The sequence below is a fragment of the Papilio xuthus genome, unplaced genomic scaffold, assembly GCF_000836235.2.
Source record: "Papilio xuthus unplaced genomic scaffold, Pxut_1.1 DF826923.1, whole genome shotgun sequence".
In the NCBI taxonomy this organism is placed as follows: domain Eukaryota; kingdom Metazoa; phylum Arthropoda; class Insecta; order Lepidoptera; family Papilionidae; genus Papilio; species Papilio xuthus.
In genome coordinates, this window is record NW_013531726.1 from 6,199,442 (window position 1) to 6,221,532 (window position 22,091).

General features: G+C 36.1%; 4 protein-coding genes across 5 annotated transcripts; 3 read left to right on the plus strand and 1 right to left on the minus strand.

The window, feature by feature from the left end:
* Nucleotides 1-3,297: 3,297 nt before the first annotated feature.
* Tti1 (Telo2 interacting protein 1) lies at nucleotides 3,298-13,043 on the minus strand. Of its 2 annotated transcripts, XM_013318654.1 has the most exons (17): nucleotides 12,790-13,043; nucleotides 12,431-12,573; nucleotides 11,914-12,088; nucleotides 11,320-11,512; nucleotides 10,550-10,694; nucleotides 9,878-10,040; nucleotides 9,155-9,363; nucleotides 8,560-8,763; nucleotides 7,692-7,892; nucleotides 7,328-7,498; nucleotides 6,892-7,134; nucleotides 6,436-6,578; nucleotides 5,728-5,823; nucleotides 4,922-5,222; nucleotides 4,301-4,592; nucleotides 3,914-4,142; nucleotides 3,298-3,769 (listed from the first exon to the last, which is right to left on the minus strand). In XM_013318654.1, exons 1-17 carry the CDS (start codon nucleotides 12,978-12,980, stop codon nucleotides 3,554-3,556), a joined length of 3,315 nt encoding a protein of 1,104 aa, XP_013174108.1. In that variant the 5' UTR covers nucleotides 12,981-13,043; the 3' UTR covers nucleotides 3,298-3,553. The 2 variants fall into 2 exon arrangements, with proteins under 2 accessions (XP_013174108.1, XP_013174109.1); XM_013318655.1 differs by lacking the exons at nucleotides 11,320-11,512; nucleotides 11,914-12,088; nucleotides 12,431-12,573; nucleotides 12,790-13,043 and having other exon boundaries at nucleotides 10,563-10,639.
* A 378-nt stretch (nucleotides 13,044-13,421) lies between these two features.
* Nucleotides 13,422-14,639, plus strand: LOC106122376 (uncharacterized). Its single transcript, XM_013318317.1, has one exon. The coding sequence runs from the start codon at nucleotides 13,520-13,522 to the stop codon at nucleotides 14,594-14,596; it is 1,077 nt and encodes a 358-aa protein (XP_013173771.1). The 5' UTR covers nucleotides 13,422-13,519; the 3' UTR covers nucleotides 14,597-14,639.
* A 1,643-nt stretch (nucleotides 14,640-16,282) lies between these two features.
* Nucleotides 16,283-18,116, plus strand: LOC106122351 (uncharacterized). The gene has a single exon (XM_013318291.1). It carries the CDS (start codon nucleotides 16,306-16,308, stop codon nucleotides 17,785-17,787), a length of 1,482 nt encoding a protein of 493 aa, XP_013173745.1. The 5' UTR covers nucleotides 16,283-16,305; the 3' UTR covers nucleotides 17,788-18,116.
* A 1,236-nt stretch (nucleotides 18,117-19,352) lies between these two features.
* Nucleotides 19,353-21,488, plus strand: LOC106122447 (uncharacterized). Its single transcript, XM_013318396.1, has 4 exons — nucleotides 19,353-19,448; nucleotides 20,518-20,565; nucleotides 21,040-21,134; nucleotides 21,325-21,488. The coding sequence occupies exons 1-4, from the start codon at nucleotides 19,409-19,411 to the stop codon at nucleotides 21,460-21,462; spliced, it is 321 nt and encodes a 106-aa protein (XP_013173850.1). The 5' UTR covers nucleotides 19,353-19,408; the 3' UTR covers nucleotides 21,463-21,488.
* The last annotated feature ends 603 nt before the right edge of the window (nucleotides 21,489-22,091 follow it).

The following is a 22,091-nucleotide window of genomic DNA, read 5'->3' on the forward strand; positions in this document are numbered from 1 at the left end:
GTGATGTCAATTGCATTCTATTTATTAGTCTAAAAAAAATTCAGCGACAAAATTATATATAAAGTTAACTTGACTCAATTATTTTTTTTAACATGCTTGTTTGTGATTTTTATAATAATGTAATATATTTCTTTTGAGCCTCTGTCATATTTGTTATGTTTTAACTTTTGCTTTAGTAACAGTTCAAATGCAGTTTTGCAATATTAATCGTGAGTTTCTGAGACCCAAATTCCCGTTTAAAACAGATTGTTATATCTCTTTTTAAAGATAATGACACAAAATATTATTTATTTAGTTTTCAGAAACCATAAATTGCATACAAATTGACTAGTATTTAAATAATATATAAAGGATAGTTACCATTTGATATGATTGGGTTGCTTTGTGAAAATGTCATCGTCCCAGGCCAAGTGTAATAAAATAAATAATTTTAGATTGTAAGTTGGTTTGAGGAAAAAAAAAGATAGTTGCAAATCAATAAATTGTGAATTTTAAGAAATAAAGTTTTTATTCTGCATTAACTTATTGATTTGTAATCAATTTGTCGAGTTACTAGTGCAATTTAGTCACTGATTTCTATAAATATTCATCGGACAGGTCGTTGCTCGGAAATGACTTATGCTTTGTTCCAATTGAAGGTGCCAGTCGAAGTTACTGTTGACTAATTCTTTATTAGTCAAAGTAGAAAATCAATAAGGCACAAAATATCCCAGCTATATCCCGTCCAGTGGTATAGAGGTCAGTGAACTTAGTATAATTTAAGGGTGGTTTGTATATTTATTTAAATTTGGAACAAGATCATTCCATCATTCATTCATATTTCACATTACAAGATATTTCTGTTATATTTTTTATTATATCTTGAAAACATATCTTTGAAAATCTTGTGTTCAAATGTTATTGAGTTTAAAAGTTTAAATAATATTGAGAAAAGTAGAAAATATAAAACGATTTAATGTTCATTTACATATATATTGATAATGTAACATCATTTCACGAATATGTTCTTAAGCTTTGTTATATATATCAGTAAAATGTACATATAAGAACAAGTGCTTATGAATTTCACATACAATGTCAACAGCCTGTTTATACAATGTTCAAGTAACTGTGGATTTCTGACATCAAAATTACCGTTTTAACCCATAAATCGATGGTGTCCAGTGTGACGAACTAATTAAAAAAAAATCTACTGAACTAGTTTAGAGATAATTACGAATTATGACATTCCTTAAAAAAAAAACAGATTTTTTGCTACAAAAAATTTCGTTGAATTAAGGGTTAAACATGTTGTTGTCTCTGTTTTGTCAATGATAATGACAAGGATGACAATATGTTTTATGCATATTTTTATCTCAGAAACCAACGGTAAGTCTTTAATAAGCTACTTGGAACTTGTCATAACGTGAAATGCAAGCTATTTTGACAGGGATTGTGTTAGTTCATATATTTGTTACTTATCAAGCACTTATTTGGACATTGTAAAACAGACTTTAAATCTTATTTATCCTACATTTAGTTGCACTACTTAGATTATTAAATGTCGTGATATAACAGGGGGGTTAGTCGAAATGCATTCGCTTAGAAGCTATTCTATGACGAACTTCAAAAATGTATAGAACTAACAACTTTCCATACATTTTTGAAGTTCGTTATGGAATCGCTTCGTAGCGAATGCACTTTGACTAACCCCGCTGCTCCCTTTGTAGGACCAGAAAAAACTAATTGACTAATTGTTTTGTCATCGAAATATCGATTTTAATTGAATTAATCGATCTAATATCTGTCACCTTGACAGCTGTCAAACGGTCCTGTTATGTCACGACAAGTCTAGAATGCTATTTTGGGGGTTTGGTCTTATGTTGCAGTTTTAATATAATTTTTCATTTTCGCAACATTTGTTATACTTAGCATTTAAGGTCAAAGTATTAAAGGTTTTTTTTTGTTTTATTTAATACATGTTCATTAAACTGATATATAAACACGGCTAAACACTCACGTATATACGTCCGGTGGCGGCACCGACTAGTTTCGAGCCCATCGGGAGCCCCACATCAGGATGTGTGGTACTGGTATTATTAGTACAGGACGCGGCCCGTCGCTCACTGGAAGGGGCACCGATGGGCTCGAAACTAGTCGGTGCCGCCACCGGACGTATATACGTGAGTGTTTAGCCGTGTTTTATATATCAGTTTACATATTCATTGTTGGTTATTGTGTGTATCCGAATCTGTTAAGAAATATATAAATCTAAATATAATTTTGTGGTCTCCGAAACCAATATTTCGCGAACCCAAAAATATCTGGGTACAATGGAACGGACTATGGATCGAGATTTTACAAGTTTGTGGTCTAATCGAAAGTATTTTCAAAATGTAATTTTGTACTACAAATTTTAACACCGGAGAAATTTATTCCAACAAAAGGCTTTATTAGACCGTTTCTTTGCCTCACTAATGTGATCCGGATCTATAGATTATAAATCTATGATTAAAGTTGCTTTACATTTTTGACATAAATGTATTTTCAATAAATATAGCTCATGGGTTACCTTATTTGGCTACTATTGTCTAATTTTAAATTTCACCTCACTGTAGTCATTTACTTTGGGTTTTGACTGCTTTACACATGTATTGAAAACATGTCTTCCTTTTCACAAAATATAAGGAATACATTGTGTCAATACAAGTATATAAGCAGTGGAAACACATGATACTATTTGATGTAATAAAAATTTATATTAATGCAATTTAAAGTTTTGTAAATCTCACATTTGCCTTTTTAAATCGCAATTTACTTCTGGCAACTTTAAGAGTTGAATATATTGGTGGTGTTGCCAGAATTGTTTTTTTATTATTCTCGATAAAGGTGTGTAAATCATTATATACGAGTTATAAATATCGCAATATTAAATAGTACATAATGTAAACAGTTTGGCTGCCATGTTGCAATAGTTTTGTAATATATACGTTCAGTTTGTGTAAAAACAAGTTTGTTTTTGTATAATATAAAGATTAATTACATACTGCCAATTTGTGTTTTACTTATAATTCAAAAGAGTTAGAAGCGAGTTTCAAAAATGTGCCTGTAAAACGGCTTCAGGTTCCTGCACAATCCCTCTTAGACTACGTGATTTTATAATTAAAAAAAAATTATGAGAATAAATTTATATTCATTATAACATTTTCAACGCGGTGAGGTTCAGTGACGGATTATTTACAATAGTGGTACATTATTTACTAAACATCTTTATGTATTTTAACCTTTTCGCAGCCAAAATAAATTGGCAAAGAAGTATTCTGTGAGCCGGTAATTAACGTTCCTTTTATAAATGTTTAAACGTACATTAAACTTTAAGTATAGTAATTAAAAATACCAAAATATACTGACTATTATGTGTACTCCATGATTTGTAAGGAATGTTTTTTGTCTTATATAGAAGACTGGCTGCGAAAAGGTTAAACAATTGTTTTAAATTCTTGTCATAGAATGAAGATCAATACATAGAACATTTAAGTAAATACACATAGCTTATTTACAAGGTTAAATTTCCTTAACATTTATGCTTTTTGAATAGCAATTTGATATTCTTATCGTAGTCTGTGTGCGTGCACTTGTATGGAGTGCCGATGACGTCACAGAGCTGCAGAGTGGTGACGTCACGGGGCGGGGTCAGCACGCGCTCGTTGCCGCAGAAGGTGCGCAGGAAGTACCACACCGCGCCGTAATTATATGATAATATTTCACTGAAGAAATTCACTGATAATTCCTGGAAACACGAGGGAGATTTGAATTTATTAAATTTTAATTGAAAAAAAAATATATTAAAAATATAAGTAAATGCAGACCAGTATTAAAAAAAATCCTTATATAGAGATTTTGGTCTCAGAAACCTACAGTAGCTAAGCAATACCTGTAGTGGTTGTGGTTGGTTCTTAGACAGATATAGTACAGCGGCGTCCATGGCCACCTGCAGCTCGGCCTCGTCCACCGCCAGCTGCAGCAGCAGGCGCGGCAGAGCGCGCAGCATGGCCTCCTGCAGCCGGTACGCTGCGCTCAGCCGGTATGCAGACCCTTTGTCCTTCAGTAAGCTCTCTGATGAGCTGGTTTTTAGATACTTGTATATGTGTGGTAGAACATCTCTGTAGATAAAAGATAAGAAGAGATGTTAACACATTTGAAATCATTGATTCGAATTAGAGTGAAAATTGTCTTGAACTCTCGCTTTTCGTGGTTCTACTGTATTAATATTTTTTATAAGAGCTAAGACCTTAATCTTTAAAATTACATAAAGACTCACTTGGAGGCACGACTTCTTATAAAATCTTTAGACAGCGTTGCCATGGTGACGAGTAGATCTAGCGCCGCCATGGCGACGGGCGGCTGCGTCACGGTGGCATTGAGCGGGGACCAGGCGGCGTGGACAAGCGGCAGCAGCTGCTCCTCGTGCTCCTGCAGCACGACCAGACCGCTGCGGACCACGCGCAGCGCCAGCACGCTCTCGTCACGTCGCGGTGACGTCATGAAGTTGATAGTACGTCGCAAGATGGACACTGTCACGGTTACGTGACGAGGTAGTGGAGCTGCTTCTTCTGGAATACGAAAACACGTGCTACAAAACCGTGAAATTTCACATTGAAACATACTTTTCTGTAATGTGTTTATGTGTGCGTCGACAATGGAAACCCAGCCTACATTTTTTACAATACGTTTGAAATAAATAACATAACCGCGTTATAACGTCATAATTTACAAATTGAAGAAAATAGATAATTTTATTTTTAAATTTTACTAAAAATTGAATTATATGACATCAGTTACTTATCAAATGTTTAAATCTTGGCTGAAGGTCATATAAATAACATAAAATCGGTTAAAACATTTTTGAAATATCGTAAAAATAACACCAAAAAATACTAACTTGTTACAGTATCATCAAAATCCATTTCGTTCTCTTCTTTATTCTTCACATCTTCTAAATACATCTCCTCCGCACTCTTCTTGTCTACATCCTCTTTCTGTAACATTTCCTCTACTTCTTTTTGATTCTTAGCAAATTCTAGAACATCCTTCAAAACATTCGGTATTTCAGTTTCCTTTGATATGGTTTTTTCTTCCTCTATATGAAACCATTTTCTTATATATGTGATAAATGTTAGAAACACTTGTAAATACGCGTAGAGATCTTTTTCATGATATTTGTCGCAACTTTGAACCAGCACCTGTTAAAAAAAACTATTCTCTTTTACATCACAATTTTAATTAAAAAAGAAAACTAATATTATTCAAAAGTCATTGAAATAAATTACTAAATATAGAAAATGTAATTTACCGTTGGTTCCTGAGGCTTAAATCTTTGTATAAAATAGTCATCCCAGTAGTGTATGCATAAACATAGTGTTGTTTGTCTCGAGCGTACACGTAATAAGTACATGCCGGAGAGAGGGGGAGTCAGTCGATGTCAGACCTTTGGACCGGTAACACGTGTCGGTACGTGAATGAACCAAATATAACTCAACGAATGCTACAATCCATGTCATTATCTTTGACAAAACAGAGATAAGACAATATGTTTCAAACGGGAATTTTAGTCTCAGAAACCCACGGTTAGTTATAAATCTTTTCCGCATTTATTATTTGGTTTCTAATGAAAACTTTTAGTGTATACTCATAGTAAAGCTACACTAAGGGTAGCACTTAACAACTGTGAGGGGCAGTAATACTCACGTCGTCAACGATGCCGTACAAGTAGTCCAGTATCGCGGTGTCGCTGTATCTCATCACCACAGACAAGATCTCCAGAGCTGACTGGATGTTCCACACCTAAACAAACTCATGTCTGTATGTTTGTAACAAATAAACTCAAAAACTACTGAACCGATTTCAAAATTATCTTTCCACTAGTTGTCGCCGGCGACTCCATCCGCGTGGAATGAAAAAAAAAACTTAATTAGTTCCCGACAATTTCCATGAATCTTTCTCACCTTTTAAACCTTCCCTAGATCTCCACGAACATTTCAAGACTAAGATAAGATAAATCCGTTCAGCCGTTCTCGAGTTTTAGCCAAACTAACGAACAGCACTTGATTTTTATATAAAGATTAAAAAAGCTACATTATTACTCATTAATGTAGGCTAGTTTATTAGTTTTTTCTCAAATTTCGCGCAGACGAAGTTTTTAATCTTACTAACATTATAAAAGCTAAAATTTGGATGTACGAATGTTTGTTACAAGGTATCACAAGAAAGACAGCATGGATTTTGATGAAATTTGGCTGTAAAAAAAACCTGGAAGAACACATAGACTAATAAATAAGATTTTTTTAACGACGGACGGCATCGGGAACGTCGGCTAGTATACACTAATCCAAACTTTTTTTTTGTGGGTAAGTATTACTAAAGTTAGTTTTATAGCTCAGTTTTAGTTATGCGTACCTTTTTTAGTTTGTTTGTAATTTGATTGGTGAGATAATCTCCATTAGCTGCGATGAGTTCCCCCGTACCCGCGTGTCCGCACGCCGCAGACACGCACGTGCTCGCCTGCAGACCCGCTATGTGCAGCAACTCGTAACGACTGCCTGGATATAGATAACTATTATTTTATATTATAAAGTGGTATACTAGCATGTGGTCAATATTCGCCGAAATAGCGAAGCGACTTCTGCCCATAGACATTATTGCAGAAATGTTGCCTACTCCACAGAAAGAGAATTTTTCCCCTACCTTTTGGTCTCCACCTTCATCAAATGCTTATCCTCTTCCTATCCTTTCTTATAATTAAAGAGTGGGACAGTAAAGAGGACTAGTATCTAAACTATTCAACCTCTTTAAGAGAAAATTAGCTGATGTTTGAATAACTTCACTTGTTGTTAGAGGTCATCACACACATACCCACTCTCTCAAGTAGGAGACACAAGGTCTTCATGAGGTAAGGCTGGAAGTGTTCTTTGAGGTGGGCGGCCATCTCCCCCACACCCTCAGTGAGCAGGCAGCTGAGCACCAGGTGGCGCTGCAGCTGCGCCGGGCTGCGGCACCCCCCGCCCCCGACAGCACCCCCCACAGTGGGGGGCGGGGGGCGCGGCTGCTGGTAGCTGATGCCGGTGTAGCGCACCTCTGTCGCACCCTCGAACAAACCTGAAGAAATTGTATTTACATTGACTAATAAAAAAATTGTGCTGTTGATAGTTTTTTTTACAAATATCAAAAACAAATGAATATAAAGTTTTTTTTTATTTAATTTTACAGATTACGTAATTAATTTTTTATCTATGATTCTTTATGACATTTTGGTTTTGGTCTATCAAGTTGTTACGCTCTGTTCACAAACCTGGAACACTATCTTTAGTCCATCCCCTGGGGTTGTACACGTTGACATCCAAGGTTTCCTCCCGACTGAGGGCGGGATCCTCTACATCCAGCTCCAACGGTAGGTACCACAGGTCCTCCTCCAGATATATATCCAAGATGCGCTTGGCGAGCGTCGGCGAGGATTTTGGTGCTGGAAAGACATTTATAATTTAACTAGTTGTCGCCCGCGAGTCCATCCGCGCGGAATTAAAGAAAAATATTAGTAGCCTATGTGTTCTTCCAGGCTATATTCTACATCTATAACAAATTTTACCAAGATCCATGCAGCTGTTCTGGAGATACATTCAAACATCCATCCAAACGTGTTATGTATGTTGACTCACCGGATCCAATACAATTAATGATATAAGCCAGTTCGCAGTCTCTCTGCTGGAAGAGGTCCAGTAGATGGTCCAGCACGAGATGGGCGCAGTCAGCCTCCGCCACGAGCTGGCAGATCTCCCGCAGCCGGGACACGCACGCAGCATTGTCCAGATGACGAAACTCCAGCCACGGAGACGTGGGTAATGGGTTACTTGTCAGTTCTAGAATATAAAAGTTAGTTTCATTTAAGTTTTTACTCTATACCGATGGGCATAAAGTGCATTATAGATTGTTACAGTGTCTTCGTATTGCATCGTCAGCGCTGACATCGAACACTGCGCACATTCGTATCTCAACTCTATACAACTACTAATAAAGTCTACTATCGCTTGTATTATATTTCTAACTTTATACACGCACTCATAAAGTATAACATCGCTAATGACCTATTTTGAACTCTATGAACCCACACATAAAGCATACTATCGCGTGTAATCTATTACCAACTTTATAAACCGACACAAAAAATACACTATGACTTGTAACATATTTTGAGCTGTATTAGCCTACACATCTTCTTCTATGAATATAAAAGAAAGTCGTGTTAGTTACACTATTTATAACACAAGCACGGCTATACCGATATAGCTGAAAATTGGTGAGGATGTAGCTTAGAGCCAGGCGACTGACATAGGATACTATTTATTCATTTTTTTCTAATGTATGCCTTGAAGAGCTGCTTTTTATTTAACTTACTAATATTATAAATGCGAATGTTTAGATAGATGTGATGTGGATGGATGGGTGGGCTACACTAATTAAGTTTTTATATATTCACGCGGACGGAGTCGCGGGCGATAGTTAGTAAAGTATAAAATCGCTTGTGACCTGTGACGTGAGTGTCAGCGGGGGGGCGCGTGGCGAGTGAGACACGCTGCGTGTGCAGTGCGGCGGCGTGTCGCAGCGCGTCACACAGCGCGGGCAGACCGCCGCGTGACGTCAGCGCTGACGTCAGACGACCTCCGCCTCCGTAGCTCAGCACACGTATGTACCCGTACACGAGGTCCAGACCCACCAGTTTACGACTTGAATCTGATTAGTTAAATATTTATCTTACATTTCTATAGTATCAGATTGTATATAGCGGTGGCTAGGAATTATAGTAAAAAAAAAGAAAATACAAAGAAACACCCGCTATCTTCTAGTGTAAGTCCCGACATAATCGGCCATGACGTTCCGGAGATTGCCCGGAACAAACATAGCTTGTGGACAGACAGATAGACAAAAATATCGGTTTCTAGTTATAAGTTAAGCGATTTTACTATATAGAGTAAGTAGTTAGTAGTAAAAAAGTTATTTAGTTTTAAAGCTTTTTTTTAAAAACAGTCTAACTTATATTTTTTGATATTTATATTGAAAACGTATGATTTACAAACTAATCTCTGTATATACTTTTAAAATATCTATCTAGATATATACTTACTAATATTATTCAAAACCCTCGGCAAATTAGTAACAACATTGAGAAAGTTCTCGCATAATGTATCCAGGGTGTCGACAATTTTCTCTTTTGGCGAATCCGTGAAGTAAACCTTGAGAACGCGTGAGCAGTACTGCGCTACATGCGGATAGCTGTCGTTAGAAAGGGACAGCAATACATCTAGAACTATAGGTATCGATGGCTGCATTGATCTGAAATTATAATTTAATTTTTTTCATTCGTTCAAAAATAATTAGTAGCCCATTTGTTCTTCCAGACTGTTCTACATCTATGCCAAATTTCAGCAATATCCGTTAAGTTCTGGAGATATCTTGTAAAAACATCCATCCATCCATCCAAATATTTACATTTATAATGTTAATAAGATACATTTTACCCGTGAGTCTGATTGCATTTAAAAAACAAATCTATATACTACTAGGACTAGGGTCTAGGCATACATAATAACAAACATTCATCCAAACATTCACTTTTATAATATTAGTAATGTTAGGAAGAAAATCCGGAAATGTGGCAGTGTATTGACTCAACACTAGCCTTACTAAAATGTCGACGTTTATGTCCCCTCACTATTCATTCTGACACTGGACTTTGTAACGAAAGCACGTCATTCGCGCCAAAGGATTCTAACTAATAATGTCTAAAAGTAAGAACACAAACTCAAATACAAACACACTGTAACTTATTATCATTATTTATTCTTACTGATTGCACTCGTTCAATATCCTGGAGCACAACACGGCAAGTTCTTTGCGCACTTTGACATGCTCGTGCGCACTGAGCGGCACCAGACTGCGCACCACCAGCGACAGCTTCTCACCTGCCATTGTGTACCACTCCGGTGACCGACGGACTATGTCTTTTAGACCTAAAAGAAATTTTGCTTTTGAATGTCGTTGGTAATTATATAAAGTTAAGACCCTTGTTCCAGTAACGATACGAGCTGAGTAAGATGTATGATACATAGTCATGTGAGGATAGTCTTAAAGCTTATGTTTGCGCTAGTGGAAAAAGGATTTAAGAGGATAAAAGAGGATAAAAGATGATAAAAGAGGGAAAAATATATTTTAAAATTTGCTTGGTATATACATACGAATCTTGGATAAGCGAGACTGAAGGGCAACAATATTTTTCTTGCTTATAAAAGTTTCTCCCTAACAAGTTTCTCGCTTAAGGAGGTTGTTAGTTAAGTCTGAACAGACTCTTATGTATAGAGGTTTCTCGCTTACCCAGGTTTGATTGTATTGGGTTTTTCCGATATCTTATTTACTTAACATAAATAATATATTAATAATTTAAATGATAAAAGTCTGGAATACTACAATATCTACATATCATGCAAACACTAACATGTATTAATGTGTTGGAATCAATTACCCTTGCTGCTTACATCTTTGTCTACGCAACTTGTCTTTTCTGCGATCATGTCCGCAAAGTCTTTGGCTGTCACACTTGATTTCTTCGGTAACAGCTTATCATTCATTGTTATACAAATCACACGGTGGCTTGTGTTTAGAGCTGACTGAAAATATTAAACAATAGTCAATTTATTAAATGAAAAACATGATTTTTTTGACATTTGACATCAAGAGCGGGCAATAATATTTTTACACAAAGTCCAAAAGGAAATAATGTTATGTTATAATACATAATAGGTTTAATTTGACTCTTGCTTTCATAGGATTTAGCGTTTTATGTCGAAAATGTTGCTTATAAATTTGTCAATTTAAATAAAATAGAAAACGATTGGGAAAATAGTTTCTTACATTCAATCTATGTAAGAAAAAAATGTTTGGAATAATTATAAAAAAGAAATTTAAATTAAATTTATTCTATAAATATATTGAATATTTTTCTGTTTTATTTAAAATTGAGAATTTTTTTTTTATATTATAATATAAGGTGGCAAATGAGCATGCAACCACCAGAATTCTCCAAAATGGCAAAGCAATTGCTGCAAATCTTTACAATTATCAACATTTTATAGTCTACATGACGCTCATTAGATATTGGGAGTAATGATACAAGCTAGCTTAGTGCAGACTGGTTTATTGACGTCCTTGTCAAAGTGACGGCAGATGCAGCAGCCGTTAACGCGCACAGATTATGCACTTACATATACAACAAATATAGACATTATAACTTACCACAACAACAGCATGTCCCGGATTATGTGTGTCCATAGCAATATCTTGCAAAGCTGATAGAACACCCGGTAATATGCTTGAAAGCATATCTACGACTACAAATTCAGTGTTACTGTCCCTTATTTGATATGCACTGTCTGTCAGCTTGTCATGAATAGCTGTGAAAGCTGTCATGTTTTTTATTGCTGCTAATCTGTAAATGGACAGGCATATATCAGCCAGGAAGATAGGAGTTGTGATTGTTGTCAGAAAATATATAAAATTTACATAGACATTGGTACATGTACATAGACTGGACATAATAGAAAAAAATCGCAAAACAGAATATTTTCCCTTCCTATGCATCCTCTTATCCAGAAAATCCATTTCCACTTCCCATCTTTTCCTTAAAACAAAATGGCAGGGGAAAGAGGTCTTAAAGGACTCTGGGACACACTCATCAGATGAAACATGGAATTGCTTCCACTTCACTCCTGTCTGTGCAGTTGTGGTATTGCACCGGTCAAACCAACCAATTCATGCAAAGATATTAAAGGGGGCTCTACCGCTGTTATAATAATTAATTATGCTATTGTATTATGTAAATTAACTTACCTAAGTGATCGTAACTTTTCAAGTTTTGCAATATGTACAGATACAAAAATAATCTGCGCTAGTAGTGGTACTTGGGTTTTGAATAGTTGGATTCTGATATCCTGGTCAATACCAAGCATTAGTGCTGTGAGACATTTCATTGCACTTAGTTTAACCTCCTCTGGTACATCGGCAACTAGAAAATTTTAATTAATAACTTAAATATTGTTCAAATTTCATATTACAAGCTTCACTATGTCAAAATATTGTTAAAAGTCTAATAATATTAAACATTATGTTAGAAGCTAAAAGTTTAATTATAGCTAAGAGTTATTTTTATTTTATTTCTTAAATTTCAAGGCAATAAACCTTTGGCATTCATAAAAATAACCCTAATAAATATTTCATCCGCATGTGCCCAGTGGTTAAGGAATGCATATGCAATGCATGTAAGATTGACCTTTATTTTTCATGAAGAGATTTATTTTAATATTTAAGTAATAACTTTGCTTGTATTAATGTAAATAAATAAACTTACTCATCCCAGGTCTTGTTTTGTCAAATATCAAAGGCATGAAACCAGTTAATATTTTTAAACATATGTCAGTGTTATTTATGTGTACTTTTTCCAGCACAACTGTCAAGGCATCCACAATATTTTTTTGCTGTTCAAGTTTACCTCTGAAACAAGTTTAATGATATACTACATATGGGTTTAAAATCATTGTCGCTTCATGTTCAAGGTAACTTTCGATGTAATTTGAAGAACTCACTGCAGTAAAAAACACACTGAAAATATCTTTTTTAGTTTGTTGAATATTGATTTAAAATATATTGTATTAAAATAAAAGAGGGACAGACTGCGCAATTCGGAAATATAATAGAAATGTTACATACTGCATCCCTCTTGATCTGAAGTGAGTGATCAGAGGATAAAGAAGGTATTGGTGCATTTCCTGAACATGATCATTATTCAATTCGCCTACAACAGCCGCAAAGCCGGCTACATTTTCTTTAGAAGGGGTAACCATCATCGCCTCGCATAATGGTTTCATACGAGTAAAAATCTCTTTGAGAACCGTATTCATTTTGTTGATTATTATTATTCAGTTATTTTTAGTTTAATTTATCTTTCTCACTATTTATCAATGTTTTGGTCTATTGACAAAAGCAATATTTTTGTTTTGTTGGAATTACAAGTGCTAACTAAATATTCGCCGATTTGATTCATTTGTAGCTGTCAAACTGAAACTGTCAAATTGTCAAATCAATCCTCCACTTCCAGTTCAACAATAATATAATCCTAAAGGATGAAAGAAATTAGTAGTGTTTTATAAATTCACAAGCAATAGTTAAATCAAGAGATTAAACAATTGCATAATTTTCTTTTATTATTTTTACATTGGAATTTATTAGTTTAGGTACAATAAAAACCCTTTTTGAAAATAGAATTATTTGTGACGTCTGTCAACATAATCAGCTGTCAGGAATCGACTGACTTCTGTTCTATTTGACATACAAGTGTCAAAAGCTATAAACTGCTAAAAATTATTTAATTAAATTAATATTTTGAATTAACAAAATAAATTATGTTACTCTAAGCTAAAACACGTTTTACATAATCATCATGTTTTCATTGGGAAGACAGCGTGTCTTATATAAGTGTCTCAAAATATTGAGGTTAACTTTTTCGGATTTCTGTAGCCTTCCCGATATAAAAAAATTAAATATAGTCCGAACCGTGGAGAAGACAATAGATAATAACACTAGCATCTTCATCGAGAGTCCTATTCATGTTAAAGTGCAACCCATAGACGTGAACGATATCGGAGCTCACAATAAGTTGACTATGACATTATACAGTGAGGGCAAAGACGCAAGTGATTTCCAAGTTAAACAGACCTCCAAACGTTTAGAGTTGCTCAATAAAAATACTTCGTCTGATAGGAATGACGTTTGTATCATACAAGTACCATATAAACTTAATGTTCAAGTCACAACCACTGAGTGCGCTTCTGTGTATTTGTCAAAACTAGAAGGAGAGGAGTTCGTTGTGCAGACTGAACGAGGCACGGTGAATGTTGCAGATATAAAGGCCAACAACATTAAGGTAGACAGTAAGGAAGGATCGGTGAACACTAATGGAAGACTTCAAGCTTCCAACATTGAACTGAAGACAGGCTTGAATTCGGGAATAAACTGTAATAATATTATGGCGAATTCATTCAATGTGACAACACACGCTGGTCCGATTGCTGTTAAATCTTGCTATAGTAATAAATCCCATTTCACTACACTTATGGGTAACATTCGTTTGGACCATTTGCACAGATCTGTAATGATTGATGTGATAAAGAGTGGCAACCTTTACATAACTGGTTTCTCTGGTAATTTACAAGCATCATTAAAGAGTGGCGATGTGTTTATGCACGCATCGCAATTGACGGAAAAAAGTAGTATTTTCATACATGAAAAAGGTAAAGTGGAATTACTTATACCGGACATAATAAATAATCTGCCGGCTACCAACTTAATTGCTGAAAAGATAACCGTAGATGACAAGATAATGAAGCTGGGAAGGTTCATGGATGACTCCCATCCTAAACGGTTCAGGTTTGAAAAGGAGCCCCAGAATGAGTTACATATAGTTTGTAAGAATGGTTCCATTGAATTGAAAGAAACAAATTTACCTTTTATTGTGTAACATTATTTAATGAAAGGTCAATTAAGTGATGTATTTATTTGTATTTAAATATGGTATATAAATATTTTCTTATTTATGTGTTTTTTCTTTGTTTAACTTTATAAAGTTAATCTTACAATCGTTGAAGATTTTTGAAACTTTTAATACTATCCATATCTTTTTTCAGATATTAAATATAATTCTCTATAAAAATGGGTACTTTTTATAGAGACCGTAAAATTAAAATGTCTTAATTTAGTTTAAACTTTTTACTGTGGGTTTCTGTGATTGAAATCCTTGTTTAAAACATAATAGTAACTCTGTTTTGCCAAATATATTGACAGGGATGTAGATATGTTTTATGCAGTGATTGATCTCGGAAACCAACAATTAGTCTCCGTTATATCCAATGTATTTAGTATTTTAGTGTATCTATTTAGTTCCTAGTTGTGTTAGTTTAGATTTGTGATATGTAGTTGTTATATCTTCCTAGTCTTTTCTAATTTGACTCAATTTAATTTATCTATCAGTTAAGATCAAAACTGCTGTCTAAATCTATCATATTAAATAAACCTACATTATTTTTATTTTTTGTGGAAGTAGGTAATATATTGTTATCCCTTTCATTCTGTTTAAACAAATAGATATTATAACAATAATACTAAATTTTTCTCGCGACTCCTACCGCGCGGGATTAATACATTGATAGTAGTCGATTCTGTATATGGAAATCTGTCAAGGTGTTTTGGTGGAATATGGTAACTAAAATTGTGTACATTTTTGTTTGGTGATGTTTCGACATTGGAAATTATTTTGTAATTTTGCATTTTAACGTATTTAACTTATTGGTATGTAATTGTCATTAGATCATATTTGAGTTAAATATATTAAATAACAAATGTTTATTTTTGTCTATTTATATAAAGTATTTGGTACATTAATTTAATCTGACTTTTAATAAGTAAATATATTAAACATTTGACAGCATTTAAATACATAATTATGTCAAATAACAGATTATTTTAAAATCGGTTTTCTGTGTTTTTGGTTCGTATAACGGGAAATAAAAATTTGAAGTTTATTTCATATTAAATAAATGCACAAAAATAAGTTTATTTTCTAGTGATATTATTTTGTGTATTTCTTTGTTATAAATATAACTAAACGGTTTTATATCAGTTAATTTTTATCGTTAATGGTATACGGCAAAGGTGTAGTTAAAGTTGGATAAAAATTTTCTCAGTAATAAAAAAATATTCAATATATAAATGTAATTTGTTGCTCACTATGTTGACTAATAAAGTTATCCAAAAGAATTATTTATTTTCTTTTAGGCAATCTGACATTACCTCTTTATCCCTTTTTATTGAGATCCTTTAGTTTGATCCTGCAAATGTGTAAGTAATTTCTATTGTATTTTTAATTTTGAAACGATTTGTTGTTTATATAATTAATTAATTATTGTACATTAAAGTAACAAACATGTAATTATAGTTATTCTAACAAATTATAATCACATTAATTTAATTCGTATTCAATGGCTATCTAGTTTAGAATTCTATCATTAATTGTTCATGAATAACTTCCCGGATTTGTTTACTTTTTAAACAGGCAACAGTTAATTGGGTGCAAAGATGATTCTCGGGGCGCGGCGCCGACGTCGGCGAGGGCGCGAGAGATAAGCGCGCGTTTATATGCGGCGATAGGCGACGCGCGCGCCAGTCGCCGCCATGCCGGCCTGCGCCCCGGAGTACGGTCGCCTCGCGCGCGCCCATACCGACATTGTGTTCTCACCCCGTGTCAAGAGATGTTCACACCAGTCCCCGCCCTTCACCACTCTCAGGAGATCTTTCTCCTCGACCTTCTCTCTTATACCAGAAGAACAAGCCGTGCCGCCCGAGAGACCGCCCTCGCTGCCCAGACTCCTGCGCATCGTCACCTGGTTCCCTCGCTTGTGTCTGCGGCCGCTGTTTGCCCTGCTCGGTTTCATCGCCCACCCCGCCTGGAAGCAAATCCTCGTAGTTCTGCCTACCTTGTGGATCGCCGCCTCGCTGTTCATCTTCTGGAAGTGTGTTGAATGCCCCATCGGAGTTCTCAAAATGATCGGACGAGCTATGTCCAAGGATTCGAAGAAACCTCGTACTGTGTTGATCAGCGGAGGTAGCTCTATACAAGCGTTGCATTTGGCGAGAAACTTCCACTCTGCCGGAGCGAGGATCGTGGCCTTCGAAATAGAAGGACAGTTCGCCCTATTGAAGTATTCCGCAGCCGTTGACAAGTTTTACACAGTGCCTCGGCCGAATCCTGCGGATCCTCTGGCCTACGCACGCGCCCTGAAAGAAATTGTCGACAGAGAATCCGTGGTGTTTTATATTCCCGTGAGCTCGACGACGCCAGCGTACTACGACGCTCTAGCAAAGCCGCACCTAGAAATTATAGGATGTCAGTGCTTCGTGCCCAGCGCTCGCGACGTTGTCGTTTTGGATGATCCGCTCGAGTTGATACGAGTAAGCCGTGCTGCTGGTCTTGCCACGCCGCAGTTCTGGGTGGTAACCAGCGAGGACGACGTGAGGATGTGGTACGAAAGCGGGGCGTCGAAGGAAGGGCGTCACTTTATTGCAAGCGCCGGCGCCCGCGGTGCTCGAGACCGCCTCCGGTTTGTTATGCCAGAAGAGAAAAGTCTCTTCAGATTTCCCCGGGAAATCAGTGCAGAGAAGCCTTGGGTTATAGTAAGGGAACCGAAGGGAGAGAAAGTAATAACTTGCACCACTCTTAAGGAGTCGCGTGCTGTCAATAATGTGACTTGTCGCGTTGACTCCTCTAAGAAAGGTTTGGTGCCACAAAAAGACGATGAAGCCGACGCCTGGGTACAGAAATTTGTGTCATGCCTCTCGCCGTCGCGCCCCATGACGGGACACGTGTCTTTCAGACTGGTTCGCGATGAGAACGTGTGCAACGGTCAAGGAAACAGATTGGTAGCGATCGGAGCGCGAGTCGGAGTATCGCTACCGTACTTGTGCCAGGTACAGCCTCGCTGCGGACACACGGCGACCGTGGGGAAGCTCTTGAACACGGTTCTGGACACTCGTGAAGCACTATTCACGTACTGGGACCCACTCCCATACTGCGCGTACTACCAGTCGCGCCGGCCCGAGGAGCGCCATGCGCCGCCGCCGGAGCCATGCAAGACGCCGCCCAACGTGCCACTCTGAGATAATTACTTTATTATTATAATAAAGAAATTGTTTTGATAATGTAAGACACTAGTACCTGATGAGCGCACGAGTGGAAACTCTCGGGTCGCAGCCGTGTCGGTCGCCTCGCTCTCTCCGTGTCGTGCTCTCGCTCTGTCGTCGCGAATGTCAAGGGGTCGAGGGACGATATGAAGCTTGTAACTACTAAGTAGATATTCATGTACAATCGCGAATAATGATTATATACTTTCTTATTATTGTTAGATAAGTTGTCGATTAATGTGTACTCTTATTTATAAACGAACTAAAGATATTGACTAGTGATATAAATTATTTATTAAACAAAATCTCTGTTTTTTTCCTTTCTCTCCGTATTGTATTCGTTTGAGTTAAAATAATATAAGCTGTAGTCCGTACCGGCTATATTATATGTTGGAAGCGACGATACTTTATTTTCGAACGTACAATTTATCTGATCTTGTTGAAGTATACGTTATATCCACGTGCATGGTCATTATAACAGTGGTAGAGCTCGTAATAACATCCTTTGCACGAATACTGCCCGGCCGCTGCAATACCACGACCGAACAGAAGATAGGCGTTAAATGGAAGTAATCCTGCGTACAGTCTGATGCGTGTAAGTGAACGATGAAGGGAAACATCGTGATGCATCCTGCACATATCTGAGAAGAAATTCAATGATATGTGTGAAGTCAACCATTCCGCACTGGGTCAGTGTGGTTGACTATGGCCTAGTCACCCGTAACTCGGATAGCCTCTCAATGGGGACGTATAGTGAGCTGATGATGATGAACTCACAAAAATCCTTTACTTAATTTATTGGTCAGTGGTTAAATATATTGTACCTTCCAGAACCGGAATCTGAACATGTCGATAATTACTTTATATAGGTACCACATAAATAAATCAATAATGGATATTTTAATGTTCCATAAGGATTTATGGTGAAATGTTGCAGTCTGATTATAATATCCGCCTGAACATAAAATGGCTATAATCATATAAGTTAAATTGTTAGTTAACGTTTGTTTCTTTTGCCCGGTTTCTGACTGGTGATTTTTTTTTCCTAATTTAGAACAATATTCTTAAAGTATTGGTATAATAATGGATGAAATGATAAGAAGTGTTATAAAGTTTCATTTTTAGTTGAAAGTTGAATAAACGGTATAAAAGTCTTCCTAAGTATGAACATGGCGAACTGACAACCGCGACTCCATCCGCGCGGCATTAAAAAAAACTTAATAAGCAGTCTATGTGTTCTTCCACATTATGTTCCATCTATGCCTAATTTCAGCAATCCATGTAGCTGTTCTGAAGATATCTTCTAACAAACATCCATCCATCTAAACTTTCGCATTTATAATATTAGTAAGATTAATTTTATAATGCATGTTCTTTGATTTAAATTGGTTTATTACGTTCTTCTACATTACCAGCGTGAAATGTGAATGTAATAACCACATAATTAATTCGTTACGTTCTTGGACAAATTAGGACAACATTTATTTTCATGTATAAATACTCGACTGTTACTATGTTTACTTCGTACTCTGTAATTGGAGACTAAGTTGTGGAGAACTTTTATTCTAAATACTCGTAGAAAAACAGCCAACTCAATATGAAATATTTTGTATTAGCATCAGTTTTGATTATTTTTGGTAAGTTTTTTTTTATATCATAAGGTGACAAACGGGCAATCGGCCTGAATTCGTCGACAGGTGATGCCATCGCTACCCATAGGCATCCGCAATTGCAGATGCGTTGCCTACCTTTAGTCGACGGTAGAACGGAGGATATTTACACTCTCTATGCGTCTCTATTTCTTTCAAATACACTTCCCCTTCCCATCCTTTTCTCATAAGAAAAAGGCGTGAGGGGAAAGGGGAATAAAATAAGGCCTCCGGCACGCACACTCGTCAGATGAAACGCAGAATTGCTAAAGCTTCACGCCTGTCTTCTGTGTGATTGTAATGGCACCGGGCGAACGAGCCACTTCGTGCTCCATCCGAGCCATTGGTGCAACCAATATTGTTGTTGCTGGCTACTTTAAACTTACCTTTTTTATGTATTCAAACATTATAATAAGAGCGTAGATGGCTCAGGGCTCAAGCACTTGACTTGCAAATTGCAGGTCCTGGATTCGAATCCCGCCGTGTACCAATGTGTTGTTCGATTTCCGATTTACATATGTACATTTATCCGACGTTCTTACGGTGAAGGAAAACATCGAGATGCAACCTGCACATATCTGAGAAGAAATTCAAAGATATGTGTGAAGTCAACCAACCCGCACATGGCCAGCGTGGTTGACTATTGCCTAATCACCCTTAACTTAGGGTAGGCTCCGAGCCCCTCGGTGGGGACGTATAGTGAGCTGATGAAGATGAAATATTATAAACAAGAGATATCATTGAGACTTTAACTCCTATTTATAAATACATCAAAAAGTAATACTTGCATATGCTTAAGTTGCTTTAATTTTTATATTTTAAAAAAATATCGAGAGCACTTTAAAAATGTAATTTTGATCTTTTTTTTTCAACTTTGTCTCTTAGTAGTCTTTTAAAATCAATACTTAATGATTTAATAATTTATTGGCGTTTCAACTTCAAGCAATGCTGATAAAAAAACTGTATAATAATGGTATCTTGTTTGGTTAAACATTGAAAAAGGAAACAGCAGTTATAAGTATAGTAAGTTATTAAGTTCTAGTAAATTATTTTCCAGGTATGTCCATGATGCCTGAAGCCGAGAGTTTCAGACAACAACTACAAGGTAATTAAATTTGTTCTCGATAAATTAAACATTAAGGCTTCTGAAAAACGAACATTCTTTAAATTAATAATACTTCAAATACGCGTAATTTTAGCGCAAAAAAATAAATTAAAAGAAAAGTTTTATTTTGCACCTTGATGGGTTTTTGCAATTTCTTACAATTAAATAAACTCTCGCATACGAAAATCATAACCCGAAGGGGAAATGGACACAAAGCTTTAAACGAGGTTGAGGCTAAGCGCCATCGGGACGCGACCACCTCAAGCCCGATGAGACTGTAAATGTCTTCTCAAGGCAAACAGTGACTACTGACTACTCAGGCACAAAGCTTGCTTTTGATTTGTTTGCGTGCTATAAGCCCAGTTAAATCCATGCGCAAAATAGGTTCTCTTCGGGTCCAGTTTGTTTTTGTAGTGAGCTAGATGACATAATTTTAATAAAAAGCTAAATCTAAATAAAAATAACTTATTGTAGATCCGAAAGATGAACTGAAATGTGACGTCCAATGTGGAACACACTGTTCCCTTGAATGTAGCCAAGGGGACCTAATGTTGTGTTGCTATTATGGGGTAAGTACTTTGTCACTTGAGTTCCTTAACACTTTCAGTGACCCCAACTCTGTTGACAAGGAAATCAAGTGGCATGGAATGTGTTAATGGAAAGTATCTTAGTGAAAGATAAAGATAAAAATATTTGTTTATTCGATTAAATTTTTCTAATTTTTAGACTAGCGCCAGATATTAACCTAATCCCTTTCAGCATTTAATATATTGTAGAGAACTTAATCGGGATCTGCGCAACGATCTGTTCAAGAGCCAACAACCACAATCCCATGATGATGACCTGTTGCGTCTCTATAGATCTGTGCCTGCTGACGGTACACACGTTGACAATTAAATGAAGAGGTACGAGTAACTAATATTCCAAAATATTAAAATATCTCAATATTAACATTACACGCAAATAAAATAGCGTTTTGTAAATAATATAGTCACCTGTCACTCTTTGAATATGCACAAAGTGTACAATTCTAATATTGTTTTTTTTGTGATCACGCTGTCATTGGATATATTTTATTTAGATGTAATTTATATATTTTTATGATATATTAGGCTCTTTACCTCAAAAAATATATTGTTAATAAATATAATACTAATACTTTATTACAGAGCTACATTTAGCTGAAATGAGTTGCAGCCCTGGTTTGAAAAGAAAAAACTATTTCATATGTTTCTACAATTCTTGAAATAAACGTTATATAAACTTATTCGTTGTCTTTAATTTCTGAATAATGTGGGATTCATTTCTACGAGATTATTAACACGATCACAAGGCGGGGGGGGGGGGGGAAACAGGGTTACTTGAGAATGTGTAATTCGTAGGCCTATTCAGCTTTCTCCCTAGTTTCCTGGGCGGTTTTTTTTATATCATGAGGTGGCAAACGAGCGAGCGGCCACGTGAAATCGATGAAATTTCGAAGTGACCGCTGCCCATAGACATACGCAATTACATATGCGTTGACTATC

Coding starts and splice junctions, on each gene's coding strand:
- Tti1 (XM_013318654.1), bottom strand. CDS start 12,980: ATGAATACGGTTCTCAAAGAGATTTTTACTCGTATGAAACCATTATGC. Junction 12,574..12,789: donor TTCAGATCAAGAGGGATGCA/GTATGTAACATT, acceptor AACTTGTTTCAG/AGGTAAACTTGAACAGCAAA. Junction 9,364..9,877: donor ATATTGAACGAGTGCAATCA/GTAAGAATAAAT, acceptor TTATAATTTCAG/ATCAATGCAGCCATCGATAC.
- LOC106122376 (XM_013318317.1), top strand. CDS start 13,520: ATGTTTTCATTGGGAAGACAGCGTGTCTTATATAAGTGTCTCAAAATA.
- LOC106122351 (XM_013318291.1), top strand. CDS start 16,306: ATGCCGGCCTGCGCCCCGGAGTACGGTCGCCTCGCGCGCGCCCATACC.
- LOC106122447 (XM_013318396.1), top strand. CDS start 19,409: ATGAAATATTTTGTATTAGCATCAGTTTTGATTATTTTTG. Junction 19,449..20,517: donor ATCAGTTTTGATTATTTTTG/GTAAGTTTTTTT, acceptor ATTATTTTCCAG/GTATGTCCATGATGCCTGAA. Junction 20,566..21,039: donor TTTCAGACAACAACTACAAG/GTAATTAAATTT, acceptor AACTTATTGTAG/ATCCGAAAGATGAACTGAAA.